The sequence below is a fragment of the Mucor mucedo genome (assembly GCF_025094135.1).
Source record: "Mucor mucedo strain NRRL 3635 chromosome Unknown EV154scaffold_61, whole genome shotgun sequence".
In the NCBI taxonomy this organism is placed as follows: Eukaryota; Fungi; Mucoromycota; class Mucoromycetes; order Mucorales; family Mucoraceae; genus Mucor; species Mucor mucedo.
Genome location: NW_026252345.1, coordinates 72,281 through 99,945, shown reverse-complemented (window position 1 = coordinate 99,945; position 27,665 = coordinate 72,281). Strand labels below are relative to the sequence as shown.

At 37.2% G+C, this 27,665-nt stretch overlaps 11 protein-coding genes across 11 annotated transcripts; 6 read left to right on the top strand and 5 right to left on the bottom strand.

The window, feature by feature from the left end:
- The first annotated feature begins 1,854 nt into the window (after positions 1–1,854).
- On the top strand, positions 1,855–3,746 carry EV154DRAFT_552589 (uncharacterized protein). The gene has a single exon (XM_051605066.1). It carries the CDS (start codon positions 1,936–1,938, stop codon positions 3,304–3,306), a length of 1,371 nt encoding a protein of 456 aa, XP_051456430.1. The 5' UTR covers positions 1,855–1,935; the 3' UTR covers positions 3,307–3,746.
- A 1,195-nt stretch (positions 3,747–4,941) lies between these two features.
- EV154DRAFT_564793 (uncharacterized protein) lies at positions 4,942–6,234 on the top strand (the record flags this gene model as incomplete). Its single annotated transcript, XM_051605862.1, has 6 exons — positions 4,942–5,190; positions 5,271–5,441; positions 5,490–5,872; positions 5,928–5,998; positions 6,051–6,121; positions 6,175–6,234. 6 exons carry the CDS (start codon positions 4,942–4,944, stop codon positions 6,232–6,234), a joined length of 1,005 nt encoding a protein of 334 aa, XP_051456429.1.
- On the bottom strand, positions 6,166–7,724 carry EV154DRAFT_264066 (uncharacterized protein). The gene is made up of 4 exons (XM_051594670.1): positions 7,541–7,724; positions 6,907–7,485; positions 6,548–6,856; positions 6,166–6,492 (listed from the first exon to the last, which is right to left on the bottom strand). The coding sequence occupies exons 1-4, from the start codon at positions 7,684–7,686 to the stop codon at positions 6,327–6,329; spliced, it is 1,200 nt and encodes a 399-aa protein (XP_051456428.1). The 5' UTR covers positions 7,687–7,724; the 3' UTR covers positions 6,166–6,326.
- Positions 7,725–7,767: 43 nt separating this feature from the next.
- Positions 7,768–9,248, bottom strand: EV154DRAFT_466291 (uncharacterized protein; the record flags this gene model as incomplete). The annotated part of the gene is made up of 2 exons (XM_051597728.1): positions 7,768–9,000; positions 9,060–9,248. 2 exons carry the CDS (start codon positions 9,246–9,248, stop codon positions 7,816–7,818), a joined length of 1,374 nt encoding a protein of 457 aa, XP_051456427.1. The 3' UTR covers positions 7,768–7,815.
- A 200-nt stretch (positions 9,249–9,448) lies between these two features.
- On the bottom strand, positions 9,449–9,913 carry EV154DRAFT_482578 (uncharacterized protein; the record flags this gene model as incomplete). The annotated part of the gene is made up of 1 exon (XM_051598508.1): positions 9,449–9,913. The coding sequence occupies one exon, from the start codon at positions 9,911–9,913 to the stop codon at positions 9,449–9,451; it is 465 nt and encodes a 154-aa protein (XP_051456426.1).
- A 1,408-nt stretch (positions 9,914–11,321) lies between these two features.
- EV154DRAFT_445205 (uncharacterized protein) lies at positions 11,322–13,846 on the top strand. The gene is made up of 5 exons (XM_051597079.1): positions 11,322–11,776; positions 11,828–12,176; positions 12,238–13,360; positions 13,424–13,532; positions 13,598–13,846. Exons 1-5 carry the CDS (start codon positions 11,417–11,419, stop codon positions 13,832–13,834), a joined length of 2,178 nt encoding a protein of 725 aa, XP_051456425.1. The 5' UTR covers positions 11,322–11,416; the 3' UTR covers positions 13,835–13,846.
- A 617-nt stretch (positions 13,847–14,463) lies between these two features.
- EV154DRAFT_466285 (transmembrane amino acid transporter protein-domain-containing protein) lies at positions 14,464–16,055 on the bottom strand. The gene is made up of 2 exons (XM_051597727.1): positions 15,819–16,055; positions 14,464–15,755 (listed from the first exon to the last, which is right to left on the bottom strand). The coding sequence occupies exons 1-2, from the start codon at positions 16,028–16,030 to the stop codon at positions 14,609–14,611; spliced, it is 1,359 nt and encodes a 452-aa protein (XP_051456424.1). The 5' UTR covers positions 16,031–16,055; the 3' UTR covers positions 14,464–14,608.
- A 289-nt stretch (positions 16,056–16,344) lies between these two features.
- EV154DRAFT_512662 (histidine kinase-like ATPase) lies at positions 16,345–19,432 on the top strand. Its single transcript, XM_051601948.1, has 16 exons — positions 16,345–16,440; positions 16,501–16,553; positions 16,618–16,734; positions 16,803–16,868; positions 16,942–17,027; positions 17,103–17,198; positions 17,258–17,413; positions 17,460–17,513; positions 17,574–17,651; positions 17,719–17,734; positions 17,799–17,890; positions 17,962–17,977; positions 18,026–18,431; positions 18,495–19,108; positions 19,163–19,262; positions 19,316–19,432. The coding sequence occupies exons 1-16, from the start codon at positions 16,388–16,390 to the stop codon at positions 19,404–19,406; spliced, it is 2,094 nt and encodes a 697-aa protein (XP_051456423.1). The 5' UTR covers positions 16,345–16,387; the 3' UTR covers positions 19,407–19,432.
- EV154DRAFT_264004 (glycine dehydrogenase) lies at positions 19,412–22,724 on the bottom strand. Its single transcript, XM_051594669.1, has 3 exons — positions 22,181–22,724; positions 21,800–22,126; positions 19,412–21,729 (listed from the first exon to the last, which is right to left on the bottom strand). The coding sequence occupies exons 1-3, from the start codon at positions 22,622–22,624 to the stop codon at positions 19,501–19,503; spliced, it is 3,000 nt and encodes a 999-aa protein (XP_051456422.1). The 5' UTR covers positions 22,625–22,724; the 3' UTR covers positions 19,412–19,500.
- A 1,386-nt stretch (positions 22,725–24,110) lies between these two features.
- On the top strand, positions 24,111–25,083 carry EV154DRAFT_482573 (uncharacterized protein; the record flags this gene model as incomplete). Its single annotated transcript, XM_051598507.1, has 4 exons — positions 24,111–24,198; positions 24,272–24,333; positions 24,393–24,579; positions 24,662–25,083. The coding sequence occupies 4 exons, from the start codon at positions 24,111–24,113 to the stop codon at positions 25,081–25,083; spliced, it is 759 nt and encodes a 252-aa protein (XP_051456421.1).
- Positions 25,084–26,133: 1,050 nt separating this feature from the next.
- Positions 26,134–26,796, top strand: EV154DRAFT_482572 (uncharacterized protein; the record flags this gene model as incomplete). Its single annotated transcript, XM_051598506.1, has 1 exon — positions 26,134–26,796. One exon carries the CDS (start codon positions 26,134–26,136, stop codon positions 26,794–26,796), a length of 663 nt encoding a protein of 220 aa, XP_051456420.1.
- Between the last annotated feature and the right edge of the window lie 869 nt (positions 26,797–27,665).

Below are 27,665 nucleotides of genomic sequence, written 5' to 3'. Positions count from 1 at the left end.
ATGGCCGTAAATTTTTTCGAAACAGTAGATGAAGTTAACCACTGTTTCTTCATATAAACCATCTATTTAGCTATCTCTTACGTTATTCTGAGTTAATCAAGTAAATAAGGAAAAAGAGTATTAATTCAAGACATGTTATATTAAATTCACAATCATTGACGTCTATCTGTCAATGATTACTATGTGGTCAATTATTTGACTGCTATCAAATGCATAGGATTTGTATTAATATTTAAAACTGATTGAGTGTCTCTTTGTCATTAGAACGATATAAAAAAAATACGGTCTCGTTATTTTGTCTTGAGACTAAAGTTGCTTGATAAAGAATACTCGATGTTTCTTATACAAGGTATTTCAAACGATTAGAGTACCTGTGTTACCAGCGATAATAAATATCGTTGATAGAAAATATGTGCTTTTACTTGTAATTTTCAAGCATAGATCCTTGTAAAAAACTGCAATGAGATTGAGTGGTGTTAGTCATGAATTAATTAAGCTATAAAATCAGACCCGATAATTGCCAATAATCACTTATAGGCATAACTGTCATTATTATACAATCTCCTTTCAAATTTACAGTTCCGATTGTTATTATGTTTAAGCGTTCGTAACAAATTATACCCTGTCTCTTTTTTCTTCTGTCTATTAACGAAAACGGTTACTATACCTCAAATAATAAACGATTGAATGATTATCGCTTATACTTGTACTTGGGTATCAAGCGCTACTTTTTCAAAGACTCATTAATAGGTATAGATTATCCCTACTAAGCCGATTATATATTTCAAATATGTTGAGCCGCATTATGGAGGCGATTAAAGAAACATCCCTTTAGAAGGCCACCTTGGCTTGATGTCTGATGTCTACTTATAATTTTGTCAAATTTTAAAACAATATGTCGGCTTCGTTTGAAATCATAGTGCGAATACTTGTTATAAATACCGAAGAAAAAATCACTGGGTATTTGCATTACGCCAACGGGATTCAGGTCATAGATGCTGGTACCATTGGATGTCATTTTTGAAGAAACTATCGACTTTTGTGTTTCATTCAAATTTGTAGTACGCCATTAAAAGTCATTGGCATACATCATTCTTACAGATAAACGCCCTACATGGCTCAGATTTAGGCTTCAATAATGCCTAATAATATTGATTTCGTAGTTTGACCTTACAATTACTTTAGTAAGCCACACAACTTGTTATAAATAAAAGTTAAAAGGTCACATATACTGACTTGGTGTTACAATCTATGCTTATTGATATAGGGGACCCTTCGCTTCGCTTTTTAAAAACAATCTCGTGACGATATTACGGCTGAGCGATACTAAAAAAAAATTAATTGATTGTACATCAGGCACATCCAAAGAGAATCGGTTTTTGCAATTGCCATTTCCAGATTTAATATTAAAATAAGGCACCAACTTACTACATATCATACGTAAGCGCAGCAAATTATAATCACAAACAAATGTCCCTAAAATGACAGTTGCATATTGAGTCCGCTTGTATTTATACCCCTTTTTAACTTGGTAGGATATAATATATCATCATTGTCATATGCATAAAATCATTTGTGATGCAGTTGCTACGCCGGTCTACTTGTACGACTTCCAGTAAAAACTTTCCCCCGGGTTGCTTATTACAGGATTTTTTTTAAATTTGATGGCTGAGAGGTTGGAAAAAAATCACCAAAAATAAGCCATTTGTCCATTTCTGTGAGAAAACAATAATCATCTAATTTTGGGGAATTATCTTATTTTTAGATTAAAAAGGTTACACTTGGTTATACAAAAAAAAAGTACCAACAAACGCAACGGTGTCGTGTAACGTTGATTCTGCGCTTCTTTTGTATATAAGCTCATAAAAGTGATTTCAGTTTTGAGTTCTATATTTCTTCCTTTTTTCATAGAAAAAAAACATTTTTAATTGCAAAATGTTGTACTCTTTGACATCTACAGCTGCTTTAGTTCTTGCTGCTGCTACCATTACTGGTGCGCAAAATACTTCGAGCACAAATGCAACTACCACTACTTCAACAGCGTCTGGTCCCCCTGCACAAGTTTCTCCTGCTTGGCTTTCGAGCGTCACTCCATTGTCCGGTAATGTCAAAGCTTACCCTGAAGGTGGAAATGGCACTCTTCCCACAGGCCCTCTTGCTTCTCTTACATTTGACTACTCTGGCTATCCTGAAGGCTGGAAATCTCCGTCTGCAACTAGCGCTGAGGTATTAGCAGCCGTAAATGCTATCGATTGGTCTGCTGTTCCTAACTCTGCTGTTCGTAAAGCTGATTCCAAAGGTGATCTTACCATGACTGGATATGATTCTGAAAAAGATCCTGATTGTTGGTGGAGTGCCAGTGGTTGTGTCAAATCAAAAAATGCCTTAATTCCTGCCGATGCTGCTGCCTGTCCTCAAGTTGGCGATTGGGGCTTAACCTACGATGATGGACCTTTAACAGCTGACGCTGGTACTTATGCTGAACCTCATCTTTACGATTTCTTAGCCGAACATAATCAAAAAGCGGGCCTCTTCTACATTGGATCTAATGTCATCGCTGCTCCTGCTGCTGCTCAAAGAGCTTTAGCTGATGGTCACACCCTTTGTGTACATACCTGGTCTCATCCTGCTATGACCTCACTTAGCAATAATAGTGTTGTTGCTGAATTATACTGGACTTTGAAGGCCATCAAAGAAGTTACGGGTGTAACTTCCAAATGCTGGAGACCACCCTATGGTGACGTAGATGATCGTGTTCGCGCTATTGCATGGCAAATGGGTCTTACTACCGTCCTTTGGGATCTTGACACTGATGATTGGAATATGCCTGGTGATGGCGGAGGAAACTTGTCACCCGAAACTGTTGATGGTTATTTCGAATCCTGGATTTCTAATAGAAAGAATGGCACTGACAAAACCGGACATATTGTTCTTCAGCACGAGTTAAATAATTCAACTGTCCTGATGGCAGAAAAATGGCTTCCTCAAGTGAAAGAAGCTTTTAATGTCGTTCCATGGAATCAATGCTTCAATATTTCCACTCCTTATTGGGAAACAAACTTTGTCTATCCTGTTAGTAATGGAAGTGTTCCAGTGGTTGCAACTGCATCTTCTTCAATTCCTGTATCTACTGCTGCTGTCACCTCTACTTCTCCTTCACCAGTAGCCAAGCCTTCTGCGTCTGACAACACTAATGCAAACGCTGTCCTTTCACCAGCAGAAAGTGCCGCGTCTCCTCGCATGTCAGTTTCAAGTCCCGTGGCTATATTTCTTGGCATGATCGCCATTGCTGCTTATGCAGTCTAAAATGTTTTGTTTGTGATATTCGTCATCCTATCTTTTCTTGTCACAATTACACAACATATATTTTGTAGATATCTTTCCTCTCCCTTATTTTTTACTCTTGTTATGACTGACTTAATAATAAAAACCCTAGTGTAACATATTATGCGTTGTTCCGGATATATCTAAAACGATTGGATATCATACACTTCGTTTCACTCTTTTTATCCGAGATATTTTTGGGAAAGCCGGAGTCTTGAGTTTGTAACTTTTTTTTTATGTTTTCTATAGGCGAAGGCGCTTTTAACTTCCAAGAGAAACAAGGTTGTACACTAATTTTTTAGACAAGATTGTACTCTATTTGTTATTGTGATTTACAATAAATATTTGGAGAACCGCCTATAAAATAGTTTTTATCCGGGTAAAAGTAGACCAAAAAAACTAACTATAACATAGACCTCCCCCTTTTTTTTAGCTTATTTATGTCCAAAAATGAAGCATTTATATTCGTCATCAGACTACAAAAAAAAATGCGTGACACAAGTTGATATGCATGCTGTGAAACAAACTCTCCTGCACTTTTATCTGGTTAAGTTTCAATTAACGAAAAGTATTTATAGGTCATAGCATCATCTATACCGCCTTTTACTAGTTTGTGATTGATAAAATTAACGCGAACGGACCAATTAAATCCAACTGGAAGATTCGAAGTGGATAGTCAATAAAACGAGGCATATGTTATTCTCTGAAAGAAATCAGTGAAAGTCAAATGTCAGAATTGCCAGGCGCCTTTTCCTTGTAAGGCATTAAAAGAGGAGCTGAGTAATTAAGGTTTCTATCTACGGTTAGTATCAACATCACAAAGTAAACATGAGAGTCTGATAAGTTAAACGGGAGCTATCATTGAAGTTACAAGAGATGGAGGCTCTAAGCTTCAACTTTATTATCCCATTGCACGTTGAATTCATTATAAAACTTTAGAATAGGTCCACGAGCCGAAACATAATAACAGGAATCAAATAAGTTATTTTGAGTAATTATAAGCATACACTATGTTCAGAAAATACCAGATCAAAATATAAAAAAAAATAGTTCACAACGTAAAAAAGTTAAGTTCTAGTTTAGTATTTTCGATTTAAATTAAAATAATTTGCTTGAGAACATTAGATCACTTATATTACATAATTCTATTAAAATCTAGCAAGTAATGTAGGCAAGATCTTTAAAGAAGTTTATTAAATAATAGTATAATAAACAGAAATAGGAGAAGATTACAATTGAGAGAAGCAAATGTAATTATCCAGTACGATTTAGTAAAGGCAATTATTTTCAAGCTTTTAAAGTGATTCAATTAAAATAAGGAACAGAGGAACAGATACAATTTACAATGACTAAAAAAAGCTTGTTTGACAAAAGCTTTATAACCCAAAATATTTTATAACTGTAAGAACGATGATTCATTTGTGATAGAGTAGGAAACAGATCAAATCCCAAAACTCTTTAGTCACACAGGGCTAATATTCCATTCTTCACTGCTGTAGAGTTAAAGCAGAGTTTTATTGGGTAATACTGTCCAATCACATTTCTATTTAAAACCGGAGTTCGTCCCCAGGCTTGTTAGCCTCGCCAAATTTTGGCAGAATCAATTCGGGTTTTACCATGCAAGAATTCATAAGCAGTTATTGTGTCTGTCAAGTACCAGCAGAGGACAGAGAAAAGCATATTTTAAATAAGCACGTCAGTGAAATTCTAGAAAATAGACTAAAACCTGTCTTTAAACGACAAACACAAATCCACCCAGTACTATCACACCAACCCGAACCTCGATACAGAGCAGCTTATGAGTACGATTTACATGAAAATCAAGAATGGAAGACAGGGAATACTCTAGACATATTGTTATGGATTGTTGAGAGAATATCTGCAAGTTCTTCAAACGCATTCAGATTGTAAACAATTTGTAGACTAATTGTTCTTCCTTAATGTAGGCGATAGACTTGGAAAAAAACCTGCACCTGATTATTCCACCTGTGCTAATTGTGCTCGATGATGTCGACATTGAGTATAAAGAATATGGTGTTAAAATGGTTCATGGGATCGTCAAGAAGCTTGATTCCAACCACATTGCGAAATTCGGTTTAGACAATGTGGTTTTTGAGGTAAACCTGATATTTAATATACGTATTCTTCTCTAATACTTCAATTAGTCCCTGTTTAAATGTTTATATCGTTTATCACAAGACCGAGACATCGAGATATTAAAATTGGCTTACCCATGTATACTGGATTTGATTGGATCGATAAAGAATGAAAGAACAAGATCTGGATTTTATGAACGTGTCTTGACAGATGGCATTATGACAGGTTATCAGCATGCAGGACAAAAGATAAAGTTTCTACCTATTTTGCTTCAGCCAATTGCAACAATTTATGATGCAATTGGAGCGATTGGTGTCCAGTATTTAAAAGCGATTATACCTATCCTATGTGATTCCATGTCAATGATTTCAAGTAATAATGAGATAATTCAAGGGATCAATCAACTGGCTGCAGAGTCATTGGTTACTGTCATAAAGAAGTGCTGGCCAAGGTAATACAAAAACCAACTAAAGTAGGTAACATGGAATTAAAAAGTGTTATTTCAGAATACCTGCTTATGAGGGGGCGATAATGCAAGCATTAGCAAAGTCGTGGTCTTATAACTTGACAAATAAAGGTAGACTATGAAAATTCATGTAGAATTAACAATAACCTTTTTTGTACAATAGACACAAAGATGTGTGGAACGTTGAAGCAATTGTATAAAGTATTCGAAGCTGCTTGTCAAGGACAAGAAATAGTAAGTTTGCAGTTTATCAATGATAGAAAATATTGACAGGGTGTGAATTTTAGGCGGATAAAGAAGCATTGATTGCTTATAATCCAAGTGTGTTTGAACCTCTCTTTTTGTGAATAAATTATTATATTTTCAACCTTCTTCCAAAGGCTGTCGTTTGTGTATATTTTACATTCTAAATTACTTTTTTAAAAAAATCTATAAGAATCTAATGTTCTTTTGTGTGTTGCTCAGGGATTCTTAAGCATCGAATACCAAGGTAAGTACAAATACTATCAATGACCAGTACAGCCCAACGGAGATACAAAACAAGAGCTAAAAAGAAATAAAACACAAGGAAGTGATATTCCGATTCAGGTGTGAAGATGGGTTCACTACAAAAAAAAATCGTTAGGACTGTCCTGAAAATTACGGTTTACTATAACATACATGGATGTGTAAATGGGCAAATTGGTAATGATAGCACCAATAACGAGAGGAATTAACAGACCAGTTGGGAATGGCGATTCAGATTTGGTGAGATGAGCTAAAATGATTTTAGAACAGATACGGCCAAATACAATACCAACCGCAAGTAAGAAAAGGGCGAAATGACCATGGGAAAGGATGAATGAGTAAGGAGATGTCACCCATAAATAATAAGCAGAGATATAAAGTACGATTGGCCAGTTATCCCAGAGCATGGATCTAATAAAAGGCTTTCCTTTCTCACGACAGGCTTTATACATGGCATAGAAACTAACAACGAATAAATATACATTTCTCATCGAACTTTATAGACTACTTACCAGACAGGAATATGAGTAAAAATAAACATGAATGCAACGAATCCAATATAAATATCATTTAAAGCCATATTTTCCAAAAAAGAGGGCAAATTATCGAACATCGTATTCAAAGGGGTTTGCCAGATGTGAGGACCATAGATTCCAGATAAAATATACATTATACATAATAAACAAACACCTTCTGTGGGCACGTTAACGTAGCCAAGATATAAAGTGCCTGTATGGAACTCTTCAATAGTGGATAAATAGAAGCCTGCAGTTGCAATGGCATAAATAATAACACCTTGTTTGGTGTGACCAACACCAAGTGCCGAGGTTTGAATAATAGCAGCAAAAGAACAGTTCAGGGCATCACAACCATGATCAAACAATTCACCCAAGGGACTCGAGGTACCTGTTCTTCTAGCTTGACGGCCGTCTACATTGTCAAATGTAGAGTACAACCATAAACCTAAAGCGAAAGAATAATACAACCAAGAAGGTCCAGCGTCTACTGCTTCCATGGTGGGCGTATAAATAAACACAAGACCAACATTGAAAATCATGAACAAGAGACCTGTCAAAGTGATGAGGTTGGGTCTACATGTTAAATTGTTAGCGGTTGTTTCGAATGTGTGCCTTAGTAATACTTTACGCCATATTCAAAGGAAAGAACTTTACAGACAAGTCCCAATAATGACGAAGTACATATTTAGACAAGAGAGATCTATCAATACTCGAATATTTATAAAGCTTCAGGTTGTCCAACTGCTGGTCTGACAAGACGGATGATGAAGCCATTTCGTATTCTGATTTAGAGACAACCGAGAAAAAAAAAAAAAAAAAAAAAAAAAAAAAAAAAAATAACAAAAACCAAAAACTGGGTTGCTTCAATAATTAACCTTTTCATTGGTCAGAAATAATTTTAATTTAGAGTACGGCAAGCATATCCTGGATTCTGCAAAACTTTTCTCTGGGTTTACCGAGTTTTTCACCCATTGCAAATTCGGCTGCTTCTATTTTTTTCCAATCCAAGTAAGAGACAGGTCGAATTTGACGTTCTTGAAATAATTTGGTCAAATCATCACCCTTGGGTGCCAACATTGGTTTACCATTTTTCAAATCGTCAACAATCGTATCTGCGGTTTCGTATGCATCGGTCATGGTGGATACAATCACACCGGTGGGTCCACGCTTAAGCCAACCGGCCGTATACATTCCTGGTAACTCATCCTTGCCATTCAGAATTTTTCCAAGATAGTTGGGTACACGTCCTTGACGCGAATCGAATGGAATACCCTCAATGGGCGCACTCTTGTACCCAATACTTGTCAAAATGACACCACATTCCTGTGTTTCAAATTCGCCTGTTCCAATTGCCTTCCTTGCATCCAAAGGTCCCTCTAAACGATTGATTTCATATTTGATTCCATTCACTCTATTTTCATTTGCTCTTTTTAAAACCTCCACTGGACTACGCAAAAATTTGGCTGTCCATGATTTGTCTGCTTCCTTTGTTGGTGATCCCTTTTCTAAAAGTGACATCAATCGCTTCAGAGGTCTGTTCTTACTAATAATAGATTGTGATTCGGTGATCTCCTTGCTAATAAAATTCATATCTGCATTAAATTGTACGCCAGGAATTGACATTTGCTCTCTGACTTCCTTGGACGTGAAAGATACCTGAACAGGGCCTCTACGTCCGACCACATGAACATGTTTAACTCTACTCTTGGAAAGCGTTTCGAGAGCATATTCTGTGATATCTGTCTTGCGTAAAGTATCGATAGGCGTTAATAAAATACGGGCAATATCTAAGGCAACATTGCCTTGTCCTACAACCACTGCGGTGTCTGTATCGTCCAATGGTAATTTGAAGTCGGTGTAGTCTGGATGTCCATTATACCAACCCACAAAATTTCTTGCTGATGCCACACCATATGTATCTTCACCTGGAATATTCATCTTTCGGTCCTCACTGGCACCATACGATAATAAGATAGCGTCGAAATTATTAGAAAGCTCTTTGACACTAATGTTCTTGCCAATCGTCACATTGCCGAAAAAACGAAAACGATCGTCTTCCGCTACTCTGTCAAAGGTAGACATGACATTCTAAACTATACACATGAATACTTCGTATAATTATTTTCCTATTGCTGAATGTGATCTACCTTCACTTCAGGGTGATCAGGGGCAACACCAAAACGAACCAGTCCATGAGGTGTAGGCAAGCTATCAAACATGTCAATTTGAGTATTGGGCCATTCTTTAAGTAGCCTATGTGCCGTATAGAAACCAGCAGGTCCACTTCCGACAATAGCCAACTTGAAAGGTGCTGAAACTTTGGAAATGACTGACATGTTATATTAATAAGCGGTTGTTATTGCCCTGGTTTAATTTTAAATTTATACCACAAAAAAAAGTTGTGTAACCTTCGACGACCATATACGCAAAGCTTCAACCAGGTGATTTTTGAAACTGTGTGGAAAAGTGTAAAATGTAAAGAAAATTGTTATTTTATTGCGTATTATAATTATGAATGTCTAATGGATTAATAGCTCTATTTAAAGAGAGAACTGAATTTTCCGGTAAGACTTTCCATAGCTGCATATATGCTTGCAGTAGAATCTACGGAAGCGTGGAGAAAATTCTCATCATCAAAATAAGATTCATCTTCATCGATAGGGTCTTCTGAACCCTCGTAATCAGGATCTAAATGGTATTCCTGCACATGTCTGGCTATGCGTGTAAAACTGAGAGGGCAATAAAACCAACAGGATGGACATCCCATAAGAGTACGACGGTGAGGCTGTTTCTTTGACCTCCAAACGTATTTCACGTTATGAGGTCGGCTCCTTCCTGCTTGTCTTGCAGGCAGCTCGGTGGAATGGAAAACCCGCAAGTGAGTTCTGAGAGAACTAGCATTTGCAAAGTACTTTTGACAGACATAGCAACCGCTTTCGACGTAGGCAGTGATTCTTGGGTTGACTTCGGGAACCATTGTAGAGCGTTCAGTATCGGACATAATAATTAATTTTTGTTTTCTAAGGATGGAGATATATTTGAAACTAGGATGTGTGCCTTTATATATGAAAATTATATTCATTATGATCATTTTGATTGTCAATTAATTAATGTATATGATATGAAGTCCAATACAATACATCTGTAAAGACGTTTTAATGCTTCTGTTTATAGAAAAACATTACAATACCACTTTTTTTTTATCTTTTCTTAGATAAGGCAAAAATATAGCATAAGCCAAAGTACTTTGGTAGAGTCGATTTTTATTTGCAAGCTATTAATCAATGAAGGTATTTATAGTTGTTTGTTTTTGGTATTGACATACTCCTTATAATGCATAAAAAAGTGTCTGCCAGAATAATGAATTTGAGCAATCGGACGTGATATCTACGACGATCACCCTTCATTCCCAAAATACTCTCAATTTTCTTGAGCGTATGATACCACCCGTAGTATTTTTAACCAGAATTCATTATATCTTAAAAAACTTTACTTTTGCTTATAGGTACAGTATTGCTTTAAAACAAACCAATTTTTTATTTCCTGCTCTTTATGCGTACTGACCTTTATTTACATCATTTCCACCGTAAGCGATGTCAAGCTTATTACTGCACTAGTAAAGCCTACACGGAGAATACGGGCCCTGTATGTTGCAGTTGTCAGAGAAAGAATCACAATAGCGCAGTGTTCTTATTATAAACCAACAAAAGTAAAAGAAATAACAGAAAGACTCAAAGAAACGAATTGACTGATCTCTCTGTTGTGGTCCAACACATCCTTTTCGAGATTTTTGTTACAAGTGAACTCAAGTTGAGAAGTGGAAGAAGTGATCAGTATGGATTACAATATTAGGAAACGATACATTCAGATAGACGTGGCAGGATTTAGATGAAAGTAAAAAGGTATGATTTATTAATATTCACCAAACAGAGCTGAAAATACCAATTTCCTTATATTATATTCTAAAGCGGTTCGTTTATCTCGGTGTCATTTATTTTCGCAAAATCGTCTGATAATACACATTTTCTTTGTTTATTGTGTACTTGTTCGCTAGTCGTGAAAGCCAAAAAGATTATTTGTTTGCTCGATCCAGAATATTCAAATGGTTGTGTAGGATACTACACGCACTACGCGATGCTGATTTTATCCTGTTGTACACAAAGGAGGGGTTTACATGAAGGAGCGACAAAGGGGCGTGTAACCTCATCTGTCGTAATTTAATAGCTCCTTTCTTGAAACATGACCCACCCCTTTTTATTATTTTATGGGTTTATATAATTAATTTTTCCCTATTTCTTGCTTTCTTTCTCTAAAAAAAAAGATGGAGAATAAACAACATCAAGCAGCTGTCCTTGAAGTGAACGAGGACTATGAGACATCTATCAGCTCCTCTTGTAGGACGAGTATGAGTAGTCTTGATAGCAATCATGATCATACTGCACCCTTGGAATTAGGTCTAGTTATTCATGCTCTCCAAACATCGCTTGTCGAGCAAAAAGAGGAGATGATTGTTGTAGAGGAACCTGTATTTGAGAATCCACAGGAAGAAGAAACACCCGTAGTAAATAAAAGAGAGGCAAAAATTATCACAGACTATCAATCGGATATTATTCCAGCAAGACCACCTACCTCGACCCATTCTGCCAACTTAATTGTCATTGGTCCTATCGTGCCAAAATCTGTCAAGGTCAACACATTAACACCACGCGAACAAGAGAAGGCCGACGAACCAATCTCAAAAGCAATTCATTATTTATTCAACAATCAATTTATGAAGGCTAAAAAATTGTTGGAGCAACAAGCAACCACAGATCCATTACATGCATTGGGTCTTGGATCTATGGTATTTTTGAAAGCACTTATGGTAAGAGGAATAAGGAGAGATTTAATATGTTTGACTAATAAAAAGAATTAGACAACAGACAAGCAAACAACAAATGAAGCTCTACAAGTCTTAATGTCTACCTATAATTTGGCAACAGCTCAGATTGATAATGCTACCAAAAAAAATGTTGGTGACACGGTGATTCAGTACTTTGCTTCATATTGTAACTACATCAAGTTCTCTCGTGGTACAGGTGTCCCAACACACGTTACGCCTGCAAAACCAAAGGCACTGGAAATGCACAAGGTACATACGGTTCCCAATGGCGTTTTACGTGCTCATGTTGCCAAAGCAGAAGCCTGTTTACAAATGGCCATTTTACATTTATTGAAAGAAAGTGTTTCTGGGTATATTAAATGCGGACTTAATTTAAAACGAGGTAAGGAGATCTACAAATACTTCTATTTTAGAAAAAACAAAAGGCTTATACAAACAAATAGCTTATGCCAGTTACAGTATTGTTTGGCAAGAATACAAACGTATGGGACAGCTGCATAACGAATACATTGATCGTGATACAATTTCAGGAATACAATTTGGTATTGGTTCAGTCCATTTGGTGTTAGCATCACTTCCTCAAAAGGTTCTACGAATTGTGGCCGCATTTGGATGGAAAGCCGACAAGCATCTAGGATTTGCTCTTTTAAAGTTGTGTCTAGAAGATAGACGAGCAAGATCTCCCATGGCATCACTGATGCTTCTGGCTTATTATACCGCGTTAACTGCATTATGCCCTCAAATACTATCGGATGAGTATACACAGCCTGCCATTGAAACACTTTTGGACGCTCAACGAACATATCCTAACTCTACCATCTTTTTATACTTTGCCGGTCGAACTTCACGACTAGCACGCAACCTGACCCTTTCAACACAATCCTTTTTATACGCGATTGAAACCAGTAAAAACGAGTGGGCTGAAGTCCAAGTGCTCCATATGTGCAACTATGAAATGGGATTAAACCACATGATGCAAAATAATTGGGAAGAAGCGTGCGAGATATTTCAATTCTTGTATACCGAAAGATACTGGTCGCAGGCTATTTTTCAATACCTGTGTGGAGCCTGTTTAGATATGATGGGCCAACGCACCGAAGCAATTTTGGCATTCGCGGAAGTGCCTTTACTGCTCAAAAAATCTTCACAGTCTAATGCCAGTACGTACTCTATTGAGCAGTATGTGCTTTGTAAAGTAAAACTCTTTCAATCCAGCGGATATCAAGATATGGACATGACGATGTGTGGACTGGAGTTTTTATATTTATATAATGCATATGAGTTTATGGATATGGTTCAACTAGAGCAAAATTTGGGATTGACCGATTACGCTTTGACACGAATTTTGGAGTCAGAAAAATTAGAGTATGGTATACGCACGCGAGAGTTGTTACCCGAGACACCGCCCCCACAGTACGACGATCAACGAGGAGCGTTACTTTTAATTAAAGCGTCTATATTAAATGCGATGGGGAGGTTTCAAGAATCAGTGATTCATTTGAATTGGATTATCGATAGGAAAGATAGAATAACTGCAGATAAATGGGTTGTCCCTTATGCTTATTGGTAGGCTTTTTTTTATTTATTTATTTTTCGTTTTTGTTCTTAAAGAAACTCCTTTTTTGGTAGGGAGGTCGGTATGACTTGCTGGAGTTTAAATCAAAAATCGAGAGGCAGAGAATTTTGGGAAATTGCTCTGGGTTATTCCAATTATGATTTTGAGTATAGATTAGCCATGGTAAAAAAAAAAGAAGCAAAAAAGTTTATTATTGAAACTAACATATATCTATGCTGATTCTATAGAGAGTTAATTTGGCGATTACAAGAGCGGATGAACTGGGCATTTACAAACCTGGGGTAAAAAAGACGCCTTCTGAGTTATATATACCATATAACAATACCGCAAGTATAAGTAGTATGGACGATGACGACTATACACCTATGTCATCCAAGATCTCAGAGCAGGACCAGAAGGTGGAAGAAATGGAGCACGTGGTTGCCCAATTAGATCTAGGTTCGAGTGTAATCGCTCCTTTATAACAATAATAAAATTTAATACTGTTTCTACTTCATTGATTGTTGTAGTTACAAATAAAAGACATAGGCTTATCTTTTTAGGCGGCTGATAAAAAAAAAAGTGCATTTAGCAACATAATGCTGGCGATGTAATCTATAATTGGTGTTTTTTTCGATATGATAGATACTTTCCTTATCTATTAGATAAATGTAACTTCTATGTTGTAATCTGACATTTTGGCTCTAGCACTTTTTTCCCAGATAAGAACTTTTTCGTTTATCTGCTAGCTAAAAATAATTAAACTTAAAAAAAAGGTACTCTTGATTTAGTGCTACCCTCCCCTTCGGATAAGATATTACTCCATATATCTAAATAATGCTATGTTTGTTAGTAATAAATGGAAACTCCTCCCAACTCCTTGCCCCGCTTTATCAACAGTGACCAATGAAAACCAAGTTACTTTTTCGGGCTGCTATTCTGATTGTTTATTTAGGAATGGCTGTTGGACCAAATATGACTTTATATTGTACACATGATCACAAGAAGCTAACTATGAATAAGCACAGAAATACGTGGGAATTTTGCTGGATAAAAAAAGGGAGAAAAATACAAAATGGCGGCATTGAAATATAAAGCTCATGGGAACTGCTATACTGTGAAGTTGAATTACGTATTGTTTTATTGATAAAGATGATAGTTATGACCAATAAAATAAAGAATAAAAGAGAAGATATACATTTTTTTTTCTATTTACAAAAAGGCGGGAGAGTTTTAAATGTCGATCAACGAACAAAGGTTTACTCGTACCCACAAGCATTAGCGGATGGAAGGGCAATACCACCAGTTGCGACGGGGTTAACCCAAGAATCGATATTCACATACATGGTATAAATGAGGATGCCAAAACCAAATACAATAAGCGCAATATCACCGATCTTGGTAATACGTTTGGTGGCAATCTTGTAATGGAAAAGTCCGGGAAAGATGAAAGAAATAGGCATGCAAGCAACAGAACCAACAAGTGACACGAACTTGTCCAAGTTAGAGGCACCTACACAGAAACTGACAATGGCACAAACAGTAACAACAAGAGTACGGACGAGATTCTTGGACATTTTAATTTTGAGATTGTTTTTGCCGGAACGATTACCAAAGACATAGTTTTCAATGATGGTCAAGGGAGGATAGAGCATGAAGGGAGAGGATAATGTCATAGCAATAGCATAGAGTAACTGGACAGTGACGGATAAAGGCATTCTGGGGAAATTGGCAACGACAGTGGCTTGAGTCATATCACCGTAAGCAATGTATCCCATACAACCAATTAAAAGAAAAACGAGTGTACAGATCAGCATAGCAATATTCAAAGCGCGAGGGAACTTTTCAGGTTCTTTCATTCCTTCCAGAATAGGGAGAACCATACCAATACCCTCATATGAAAAGACGGCAGTGCCAATCATAAGACCAAAGTTATTAGGATTGACAAGATGAATATTATTGCCTACGCCGTGTTGAGCAATCTGAGTTGAACTGAAATAAATGACACAAATGAGACCAAAACTAATGAAGACATCGGCCAAGATAGCAAGCCAAGATAAACGGGCAATCTTACGAACCCAACAAAATGGAATCATAAATGCTAAAAAAATCCAGATGTAATACTTGGATTCGAATGGAGTATTACAGTTATTCAGGGTATTCACAACGGTATTAACATTTCCAGAAATAAAGATGAAATAAGAAGCTACGAAACCCATCTGAGTAAGACAAATGAACAAGTGACTTATGTGTCTTAACCAGGCACCGTAAAGATGTTGAGCTACATCACCATATGAGCCTCCCACTTCATTTTGTGCTTTCACTAAAAGCTGGTAAGCAGCCAGACAAATAATTGCAATAACAATCATCAGGACAATGGATAAAGCTAAACCACCGTTAACAAATCTAGAGATAAGAAAGATAGATTAGATAGATGTTTGGGTAGCACAGACATGTAGTAAGACTTACGAGCCTGGTAAAAAAATGACACCGGTACCGATGAAAGCTTTTAACAACATGAACACTATTCTGCCGAAAGAAGCAGTTCCTTTTGGTACATGCTCCAATTGTTCTTCGCAAAATGAATTATCATATTGATTTTCTTGTTTATACTTTTCGATAGTATTAGAGTCAGGAGAAGAAATAGGTTTCACTTCAAAATTATTATTGGTAGTAGACATAATGGAAAAGAAGAAAAGACTAGTATTGTAGCAAAATAAAAACTGCTTCAATGATCCCCAAACCGCCTTGTATTTATAAACAAAATTCAGGAACGGCATTTGAATATCTTTTCTTCCTCTTATGGGCTGGAAAGTTATGCGTGTGAAAAACAGTTGGCACCAATCGAAAATTACTGCAAACTCTATCTCAACTTATGTCACCTCTGTAATTATTTGTTATAGGCCACACTTTTATTAGCACAATTCCCATTTAAAGGATTCACTGTGTGACTCTATTTCTTTCTTGTTTTTTTTTTTCACTGCTAGCTGAAACCAAAAAAAAAAAAAAAAAAATTGGGAAGCACAGCTTATCTTCTCATGATAAAGTCTATCCAGTTATTAGATACCAGCGTTATCGAACAACTAAGATCGTGAGTTTCTCAATAGTCGTCTTTCATTCTACCTAACACAAAAAGCTTCTTTAATTTAAGATCGCTTGTTATAACGACATTACCGCAATGCATAAAAGAACTCATTAACAACGGTAACCTTCGCCGCTCCCCCGAAAATTTTGGGAGCAACGATTAAACAGTTTCTTTTTTTATTAGCCATTGATGCCAATGCAACCAGCATTGATATTTCTTTGGATATCGAAAAGTTTAGCTTACAAGTAAATGATAATGGAGACGGCATTCTAAATATGAATAAAATCGGGCAAAGGCACAGTGAGTAAAAAACGGAATAGGGTGGTGTAACACTTACAAAAAAACTTCTCTTTTGTTTTCGTTTGCAGCTACTTCGAAATGCCATAAGCTTTCTGATACAGAGCAATTAAAGACATTTGGATTCCGCGGTGAAGGTAACTTAACCTTAATAAGGAAAAATGATAATCGTTTTCGACCCCACATTTATGAAATCTCACGCCCTATTAGCTTTAGCCTCGATTACAAATGAAGCATTGGTGCAAATCATTTCCAGACATTGCATGTCCAAAGATACTTTTGAGGGCTTCTGGAGGGTAAAATATGTAGATATATATCTTATCGGGTACTTGAACTGATTACTTTACCCCTCCTGGGATCACAATCTGTAGGATGGAAGACTTATTGGCGATAAGATTACACTCTCTAAACACACTAGAAAAATACAGCCAGGTACCACTGTTATTGTGCGGGATTTGTTTTACAAGGTAACAAGATAAACAAAAAGCAAATCCTGTTGTTCTCATATCTCCATTACGCAAACCAGTTTCCTGTACGTCGCAGGTATTTGTCCTCTTATCAATATGTCGTCATCATGGAGTCTGTGAAACGTTTAGTTTTGAAGTTTGCGTTATGTTTTCATCATATCCATTTCAACCTTATAGATAGTGCCCGTGGTGCCAAAGTCATGATGATTAAAAAGGTACATAAATCAAGTGTCACATTTAGAATACTAACACACACTCAAGTCAAATACAAGTTTGGATGTATTCCGCCAACTGTTCGGCCATGAAATAATAAAGGTTTTTTTATACAATCAACCCAGTTAAAATAGTTCTTATACAGGAACCAACCATATATAGAATATTAAATATGTAGACATGCACGAGGACAATATCAATGTCCAAGGTTTTTTCTCCACCCGAGGTTACCCAAATAAGGTGCGTTTTATCAAAAGAAAAAAAGGTTATCATAGAGATAGATACTTATATTAAAGTGGTATCATAGTCTCACCAGTACATATGTGAGTTTTTTTTTTTTTTTTTTTTTTTTTAAAAAAAAATCTTTAACCTTATATTTTAATTTAGTCGTCAATAATTACTTTGTACCCAACGATAATGGATTATACAAGATAGTATCTGGGCTATTCTCAAATAGTAGTTTTGTGACATCTTTAAGAGTAAGACAACCACCGAAATTTCGGGAAAAAGTTTTCATTTTTTTTTTTTATTTATTTATCTTTCTGGATAGGATTCATCTTCTAAAGGTAAGGGTCGACTAAGAACTCGTATACCTTAGACTAATTTATTATTAGCTCGAACCTCGATACAGAAATATCCAATATATTTTATAAAACTCACATGCCCTGACTGGAGTTACTACGACATTGACACTTATCTGGATGTATTGTCTGAGTTTTCTGCTTACCCTGTGATTAAGAATCTTGTGAGCCAATTCACCACACAGTTTTTAAAATCAGCAGGTTTAATACCACCCAAAAGAAAAGAAAACTCCCTTGATGAACATTGTAGTAAAAAAAGAACAGGCTCTACCATCATTGATCACAGTAGAGCCAGTAAATATGTACAGCATGCATCCTCTTCCGTCGGGACAAGTTCTACTACGAATAACACTACATCAAGTATACCCAATGGCTTTGTTAGCTGGTGGGATGACTGTCAAAAGAAGTTATATTACATTGACCCACGTACAGGCAACTCGTAAGGAAAAGGTTTTTGTAACACATCCCAAACGACCCTACTAAATTCCTTTTTCTCACTCAGATATCTTGCGCAAACACAAAACCCAGCCATTGACAGGTCTCGTTTAAAATTACACAAAACATCATCCAATAAGCGAGCGCGCGTTATGGCCCCCCCTCCTCCATTGTCATTAGATTTACCTCTCAAACTGTCCAAATCAGATCTGAAAAACGCTCACGTATTAGGCCAAGTGGATAAAAAGTACATCATCATCAAGCTGGTTGATACTTTCATCATGATTGATCAGCACGCGGCGGATGAACGTGTGAAACTGGAGCAAATGATGAGTCCCTCTTCCTTAACCCCCACCATGCTAGAACCCAGTATTTGCATCGACTTGGAATCCCCTTTTGAATATCATTTAGTGGCCGGGATGCGGGATTATTACAAGAGATGGGGGATTTATTTTCATGAGGAGGAGACTTCCCATTTCTTTGTTTCAAAAGCTCATCCACACCGAATCCGTGTGACACAACTGCCCACACTTATCTTGGATCGATGCTTGATGAACCAAGCCTTATTGAAAAAATTGATTCAGGATTATGCCTACTGGATAAAGGAACAGAATCAAGAGAGTTCAATCAATGTATGCCCCAAGGGTATCATGGAGATTTTAAAATCCAGAGCTTGCAGAAGTAAAAACATACAAATGTATTTAAAAAGAACACCTCTAATCCTTCTTACTAAAGGTGCCATAATGTTCAACGATGTCTTGAGCTTACAAGAATGCAAAGAAATTGTAGGAAATCTATCTCATTGTAAATTTCCCTTTCAGTGTGCTCATGGAAGGTAAAAATGAACATCTTGCGACTATGTTATAATTCTTATATCAAAAGTATTAGACCATCTGCTATTCCAATCCAACCAAAAACACAGCAAATGCATACACCCCAAAGACAAATTAACTGGGACAAACCATTTTTGAAACGATAAAAAGTTTTTTATGATTAAAAAAAAAATGAAGAAGGGAAAAAGAGTCTAATTTACAGTATAAAGGGGGGTTTGGGGGAATAAAAAATAAATAAAATTACATATATTCTTCAGGAGAAGGACAAGTACACATCAAGTTACGATCTCCATAAGCATCATCGATACGAGAGATCGAAGGCCAGAATTTCTTTTCGCGAAGATAAGGCATAGGGAAAGCAGCGGTTTCACGAGAGTAAGGACGATCCCATTTATCAGCCATTAAAGTCTTGATAGAATGAGGCGCGCTGTTTAACATGTTGTTACCCTTGGGTAATTTGCCATCGACCACCTGTTGAATTTCACCACGGATAGAAATCATAGCATCACAGAAGCGATCTAACTCTGCTTTACTTTCTGACTCGGTAGGTTCAATCATCAAAGTATTGGTGACGGGCCAAGACATAGTAGGACTATGGAATCCATAATCTTGAAGTCTCTTGGCAACATCAATGGCTTCAATACCCTTCTCAACAAAAGGTCGGATATCCACAATAAATTCATGACCACACATACCGTTCTCGTTGGTATACAAAATTTCGTAATGCTCTCCAAGACGACTGGCCATGTAGTTGGCGTTCAAGATAGCAAGCTTGGTAGCTTGGGTAAGACCTTCACCACCCATCATCTTAATATAGGCCCAAGAGATGGGCAAGATAGAGGCAGAACCATAAGGAGCAGCAGAAATGGGTCCGATAGCGTTTTGACCACCACAGGCAATGACAGGATGACCAGGAAGATAAGGCTCAAGCTCTTTGGTACAAGCAATAGGTCCCATACCAGGTCCTCCGCCACCGTGAGGAATACAGAATGTCTTGTGCAAGTTCATGTGACACACATCGGCACCGATTTCAGCGGGCTTGGTCAAACCAATTTGGGCATTCAAATTAGCACCATCCAAATAGACAAGACCACCTAAATCGTGTACGACTTGACATGCCTCAGAGACACCGGCTTCAAACATACCAAAAGTGGAGGGGTAGGTAATCATGACAGCAGCTAACTTATCCTTGTGCTTCTTGGCCTTGGCCTTCAAATCAGCCATATCTAAGTTACCATCAGCATCACATTGGACAATGACGACATCCATACCACACATAGCAGCAGAGGCAGGGTTGGTACCATGAGCGGAAACGGGGATCAAACAAACGTTACGGTGTTCATCACCACGAGCATGGTGGTAGGCACGGATCACACGAAGACCAGCGTATTCTCCTTGAGCACCAGAATTAGGTTGAAGAGAGACACCTTCGAAACCAGTGATTTCCTTTAAATCATCAGCAAGTTCATCAAGCATAGCGAGGTAACCTTCAGTTTGATCGACAGGAGCGAAAGGATGGATGTTTGCAAATTCAGGCCATGTAACGGGGATCATTTCGGTGGTGGCATTCAACTTCATAGTACAACTACCAAGGGCAATCATGGAGTGAACTAAAGAAAGATCCTTGCTTTCGAGATGATGGATATAACGAAGCATTTCAGTCTCAGAGTGATAAGAGTTGAAAACGGGATGTTGCAAGTAGGATGAAGTACGTTCCAATTGATGAGGGAAAGTGGTGACTTGGTTGTCAAGGACAGTGGCAAGTTGTTCCATGCTGACCTCAGGTGTGCCTTCCTTTTGGAAAACACCGATCAATTTAGCAAGTTCGTCTTGAGTAACAGCTTCATCCAAGGTAACACCAATGGTGTTGTTATCAATGGCACGGAGGTTGATACCAGCAGCAGCGGCCTTTTGAAGCACAGCAGAGGAGTTACCTACCTTGACAGAAAGGGTATCGAAAAAGTTACCGTCGTTCTCAATGGTATAACCAGAGGTACGAATACCTTGAGCCAAAACGGCTGTCAAGTGGTTGATACGTTGGGCAATGGCCTTGACACCCTCAGGACCGTGGTAAACAGCATACATGGCAGACATGTTTGCTAAAAGTGCTTGAGCGGTACAGATGTTACTGGTAGCCTTCTCACGACGAATATGTTGTTCTCTGGTTTGAAGGGCAAGACGGTAAGCGTTGTCACCAGCAGCGTCTTTGGAGACACCAATCAAACGACCAGGCATACGACGCTTGTGTTCATCTTTACAGGCAAAGAAAGCAGCATGAGGACCACCGAAACCCATGGGAACACCGAAACGTTGAGAGTTACCCAAGGCCATATCAGCACCGAATTCACCGGGGGACTTGAGTAAAGTCAAGGCCATCAAATCAGTAGCAACAGCAACTTGACCACCAGCAGCATGAACACTAGCAGTTAAATTCTCATAATCCTTTACGGAACCACGAGTATCAGGGTACTAGCCAAAAGAAAAAAGGTTTAGTTTTTTCTTCCCGTCACACACACACACACACACTTTATCTCTTTACCTGTAACAAGACACCAGCAAGACTCTTCTTGTGTTCATCAAACTTGTAATTGAAAGTATCTGCAATAACAACCTCAATGTTGAAGGATTCAGCACGAGTCTTTAAACAAGCAATGGTTTGAGGATGACAGTTTTCGTCGACAACAAAGAGGTTCTTCTTGCGACGACCAGCTTGCCATGCCATCAACATGGCCTCAGCAGCAGCGGTACCTTCATCTAAAAGAGAGGCATTGGCAATAGGTAAACCTGTTAAATCGGTAATCATGGTTTGGTAATTCAAGAGAGATTCTAAACGACCTTGAGCAATCTCGGGTTGATAAGGGGTATACTATATCTTTTTTATCAGAAAGCCATTTTAGTTTCTCTTATTTTTTAATGTTACCTGAGTGTACCAGGCAGGATTCTCGAGAATATTACGTAAGATAACGTTAGGAACAACGGTATCTGTATAACCTTGACCGATATAAGAACGGTTAATCTTGTTTTTGGATGCGACGCTCTTAAGACGGGCAAGTAATTGGCGTTCGGGGATGCCCTCACCAATGGCTAAAGGTTTAGGGGAGCGAATGGTAGGAGGGATGGTCTTTGCGAGCATTTCTTCAATGTTCTTGACGCCGAGTTGTTGTAACATGCCTTGAACCTCATTGCCCTCAGATCCGATATGACGACGAGGGAAAGTATCGAGAGGAGCTAATTTAGCAAGGACAGGCTTGGATGTGTGCTGAAGACGAATAAAAGGTCTTGTAGGTTGTCTTGCGGAAACCAATCGCTGTGTGGGCAAACGAGCAATAGCACCTTTAGATCTGATGGCAAGGCGAGACAACATTTCTAAAGTAATATATAAAGGTGTATGATAAAAGAGAAGAAAAAATAAAAAGAAAGCACGAAATTCTATTTATTTTTAATCTGGGCGCGTGAAAATGGCTTCCCTTTCCCCAAAGATGGCTCGTATCTATTGGCGAAGGCAGGTTTGATCTACCTACCATTACAGGCAAAATTCGGACCCGAGTACGTCCACTCTGTCAAAGTAGTCACTTTTTTTTTTTCAGGAAAAAAAAACTTGCCTTTTAAAGGTCGTTTTTATTGTTTTTTGCATTTTTACCCCTCATTTTTTCTGCTCTTTTAACACTCCACTTTTAGCACCCCCCAGTGTATACATGTTAAGACTTTTTGGTGATTCATCAAAGCATGTGTCTATCACGGATATATGTGCTGTTTTACATTTTATTGAGAATGGATTTGCATTCTATCCGGATTTTTGCTAATCTTTCAATTGATAGGGGACATCCCGATTTGTTTACATGTTGTTTTGTGTCACTCGCTAACAAAATTTTATTAAAAAATTCGCACGGCATCTACTTTTTTTTTCTTCATTTTGTGACAAGATCTACATCTATTTGCCGGGCTCTCAAACGTTTTTTTATTGTTGTTGTTGTTGTTGTTGTTGTTGTATAGCGTACACATACTGAAACAACAACAAAAAGGCTCACCGGGTATTCAATTATGTTAAACAATTAACGGGGATTATAAACTTCCCCTTTTTGTTTGAACAGGGCATATTTTACCCTTTTCGTTATCTTTTAACCACTCATGTATCCTTATTTCTGGCTCCTATAATAGAGAGCTTCTGATATCGAATTCCTATTAATGCTTTTAATATATTGCCTCCAAAGGACCTTATACAAGAGGAACTCGGGCTGAATTCAGTCTTCTCATAAAACGTCGTATTGACAGTTTTAACATGGCTAAAGAGCATCCCATGTCCATGCTTGACTCCTTATTGTTAGATTGAAATGGCTCATTTACAACTTATTTTAGCCATTTGCAGAAAATAATTGTTTGAAAGTCCACCGTTCTGAAAACAAAAGAGCACCGGTACATGGCTTTTTGCTTGCTGAGCAGAGATCACACTCATAATCGTTCTACGCATTCGTTAGAATATTCCAGCCATTGATGATGATGATGATGAAAATAAATATTACGTTCAGCTGAGCTTTGATTATATTCCTATTGTGGGAAATAAAACTTGTTTCTATAGAAAACTCTTTCTGGTGGTACATAAATGGCATCGATCACTACCGATTTCAACGAAATTTGCCAAGAATATTTACAGCCAAATGTGTCTTCTGGATGACTAATTTTTACCATTTGTTCTTTGATTACTGTACTGGACTGCACTATTGCTTAGCACTTATTTTTTTTTCGATGTAACGTTTCACCCGGCTAAAAAATATATATATATCTGAATGTAAAAAATATGCAGAGACCCTTTTTCCTTTTCATTATTTAAAGAAAGAAAGAAAGAAAAAAAGATGAAGTGGATGAATACGTTGATATTTTCCAAGATAATCTTGTGTCTTGAGCTATTTGCACAATCTGTAGTTCTGGCAACAGAAGCTGGTAATAAACAAGAAAGAAAAAAATGACAGTATCCATGCAATGCATACTAATCTATCATTTCTTTCATCAAAAGTGAGTAATGCGCAATACAAAAAGTTTCCACCTTCTGGTATTATGATAGGCTACACCGGACAGGTAGCTTGATAACCCAATTGACAACCAAAAACACCCATTTAACACAATAATTACAACAGAGTTTATTAGTAATTATTGTAGCCATTTTATTGATCCTTCTGACAGTACTTGTGTTCCGAAACGTGGGTCGAGTGATATTTGCCACCTCTTGGAAAATCGCTTTATCCTGCGTTGGTTTCTCCATGGCAAGTGTTGCCTTCCGATCATTCTCGTCGGGTTTTATAGTGAGCGAACAAAGTGCTTATTGTAAAGTATCACACAAGAACCCGTGTAACAAAAACATTCTAATTTTTTTTTTTTTTTTTTTTTTTTTTTTTTTGCATTTTAGACATCAGTTCTTATAACATCACCTCATACTTTATAGTCATTGGCGCTGCTGTTTGGATTCCATTTGGTTTTTGCAGAAGCGAAGAATATTTACCAGATCCTCCAATGGATGCTGAAAGACATCAGATACGAAGCACACATGGTCAGCAAAGAATGTTTACCCACAGACCTCATCAAGACGAAGATAACAATTCCATCCTAAATAATCAGGGAACACGTGAGGAATTACCATCTTATTTCGAAATGATGCGACCTCCATCTTATAAAAACATGAGCCTGCCTGCTGAAACACATGCTTTAAATGACATGAATGACAGTTCGCCATCGAATGAATCCACTCATCAGAGTCGTCCCCCTTCCATCAATGATCAGAGATATACTTCTGTGGTAGTAGATGAACACAGAACCATGCATACTAATTAGTGGCACTTCTCCAACGTGACCCACGTATCATTCCTGGCAACACGATCCGTGTAACAAACACCCGAAAAATCAATCTACGTACACTAATTATATGACAGCAGACACACCTACCTATATATTGTATATTATCCTTCCTATACCAAAGCCTAATGTCTGTTGTTTTTTGTAACTTTTTTCTTCTTCTTTGTCCGTAATAAACTGTAGTAATAATAGACCTTTTTATGGAGTATGCTAAGAAATTTGCAAAGGTGTTCCTTACACATCTCACATAAACATGATTAAAATACTTGCATTTTACGTTCACATGAAATACATGGTCTTAGATTACAGCACATATTATCGTTGAACTCTTAAAACAATCTACATGTGATTTTGTCATGTTACAACCCAAAATTAATTATGCATACTTAGATATCTGACACTTTAAACAGGCTTAAAGAGACAAAAATTGCTTCTCCTTTGTGCTGACTTTACTCAACAATATTTTTAGACTACTTTTTATATTTGCCAAATGGTTTTTATACCTTAATGAATAAAAAAAGGGCTTTTGCCAGACTTTGGTAGACACGAGTATAACCTTCTGGTAGAACACTCCCTCGTATCTTATTACAAAGTTATACGAGGTAATTAGCAGCACTATAAAAGTAAATACAATCAGATAAAGCGACTGGAGAAATCCGACCTAACTTCTTATGCATCTAATTTTCTCGTAGTATTCCAAACTGGTATTAAATACAAAAACTGCGAAGACAGATACAGGCGTGTATTTTGCTGGATGGGTTTATTGGCGCTTTACTAATGAAAACAATATCGAGTCGAAGTGCAATATCAAGCTATAACAGTTTTATTTAAAGACATGAAAAAAAAATTGAGACGTATTTATTATAATGAGAAAAGGGGAGCCATGTGATCATTTTTGGTGGGCCAATTCGGCGGGCGCGGTTCTTCGGAATCCCTGGGATTTTTATTTTTTTCTTGGCAGGCCTCGTTTATATATAAATGCATAATGTTTTTTCTGAAAAAAAAAAAGGATCTGATAAGAAAAAAAAAATGTCTGCTCCCACTTTATTAAACATCCATATCACACTTGACGAAAAAGAGCAAATCACACTCACCTTTTCACCCGAGAAGTATAACTGGGAAAATCTTGTGGATGCCATCATATCCAACAGTTCAACATGTATCGACTTACCCATCCTTCTATACTATCGGAACGGACCCACCATAGGGTCAGTAGAGAATGAAGAGCAACTCTCAAAATTGTCCAAGGTAAAAGAATTTTACACTCAAAGTGAGCTAGTCAAAGAAACAGCATTTGTCCGTTTGGGTAAGCTCGTGGCGACACACAAAGGAGAGATTGCTTCCAATCCATATATATCTCGATGTATTGGTATTATGGCCTCAGCAATTGCCCTAGACACAAATAACAAGGCCTTTGAGAATGAGTTTACAGCTTTGGAAAAGTTGATTTTGTCAGGACAAGATGACACACCTGTAATGACCACTCGACCACACGGCGAAGTAGGAAGATTCGGTCGCGGTCGCCATGGCGGTCGTCATGGCCGTAATCATGGAGACTTTGGTGGAAAGTGTTCTGAGCCCTTTCGTCGTGGAGATAATTCCGAAGAAGTGGATGTTTTAAGAGCACAATTATCCAATACACATATTGAAAAACGAGAGTTTAAAAGACACCATGGCGGTCTTTATCACTAAAAAGGGCCTTTATTTTTTCTTCTTCGCATAAAAGTAATAATAAAAACCCATTTATAACCAATGGATTCATATTCACTCATGTCATAAAAAAAAAAATGGAAATAATACAAAGTTTATTTTGAAAGCTATGGCGAATATATGGCTTTCTTGTGGTTGTAAACTCATAACTCGTTATTTTAAATTGAATTTTCTACATAACAAAACATCATTTTCGCACACGGTTTCAAGCCAAAAAATTACTCAGAATAATTGAAAATACAATATGGAAGTATAAAATCGAAATTTCGAAAAAATATTTGGAGGGCCCAAAATCGACCAAAACACCAAGGGTAACACTCGACAAAAATGACAAAATTTACAAATGCGTCATTTGCAACCCCTTCCCGCAACTTTCATAAAAAGTGTTATTATGTAACAATAGCCCAAATTAAACGCTTTTTTTACTGGTACAATTTGTGGCGCGGCTTTACTATGTAAATCATGAAATAAAGCGTATAGTTAAAAATACGGTTTTTATCAGACAAAGTTTTTATTTTACATAATAAAATTCAAAATAACTGCTTTAGAAATATTCTCCTTAATTTAAAGGTTGTTTTGGTTATAAGATTATCTTAGTAAAAGTCTCATATCCAGCGACTTTACATTGACACGAAAATTCTTTTTTATCAAATTGATCCAAAACAAAAAAAAAGAATCGTGGGGCATACGCCACATATATCGGAGACTGAAAACAACAACACACCTAATCTTTACAACTATTAATTGGAGTACCACGGTTACATTTATGTATGCGACATTCCAGCTTAAGAGTAAACCCTTTAAAAAGAAAGCGCAGCCTTATACTCATGTAAAATGAAAACTAAGACATA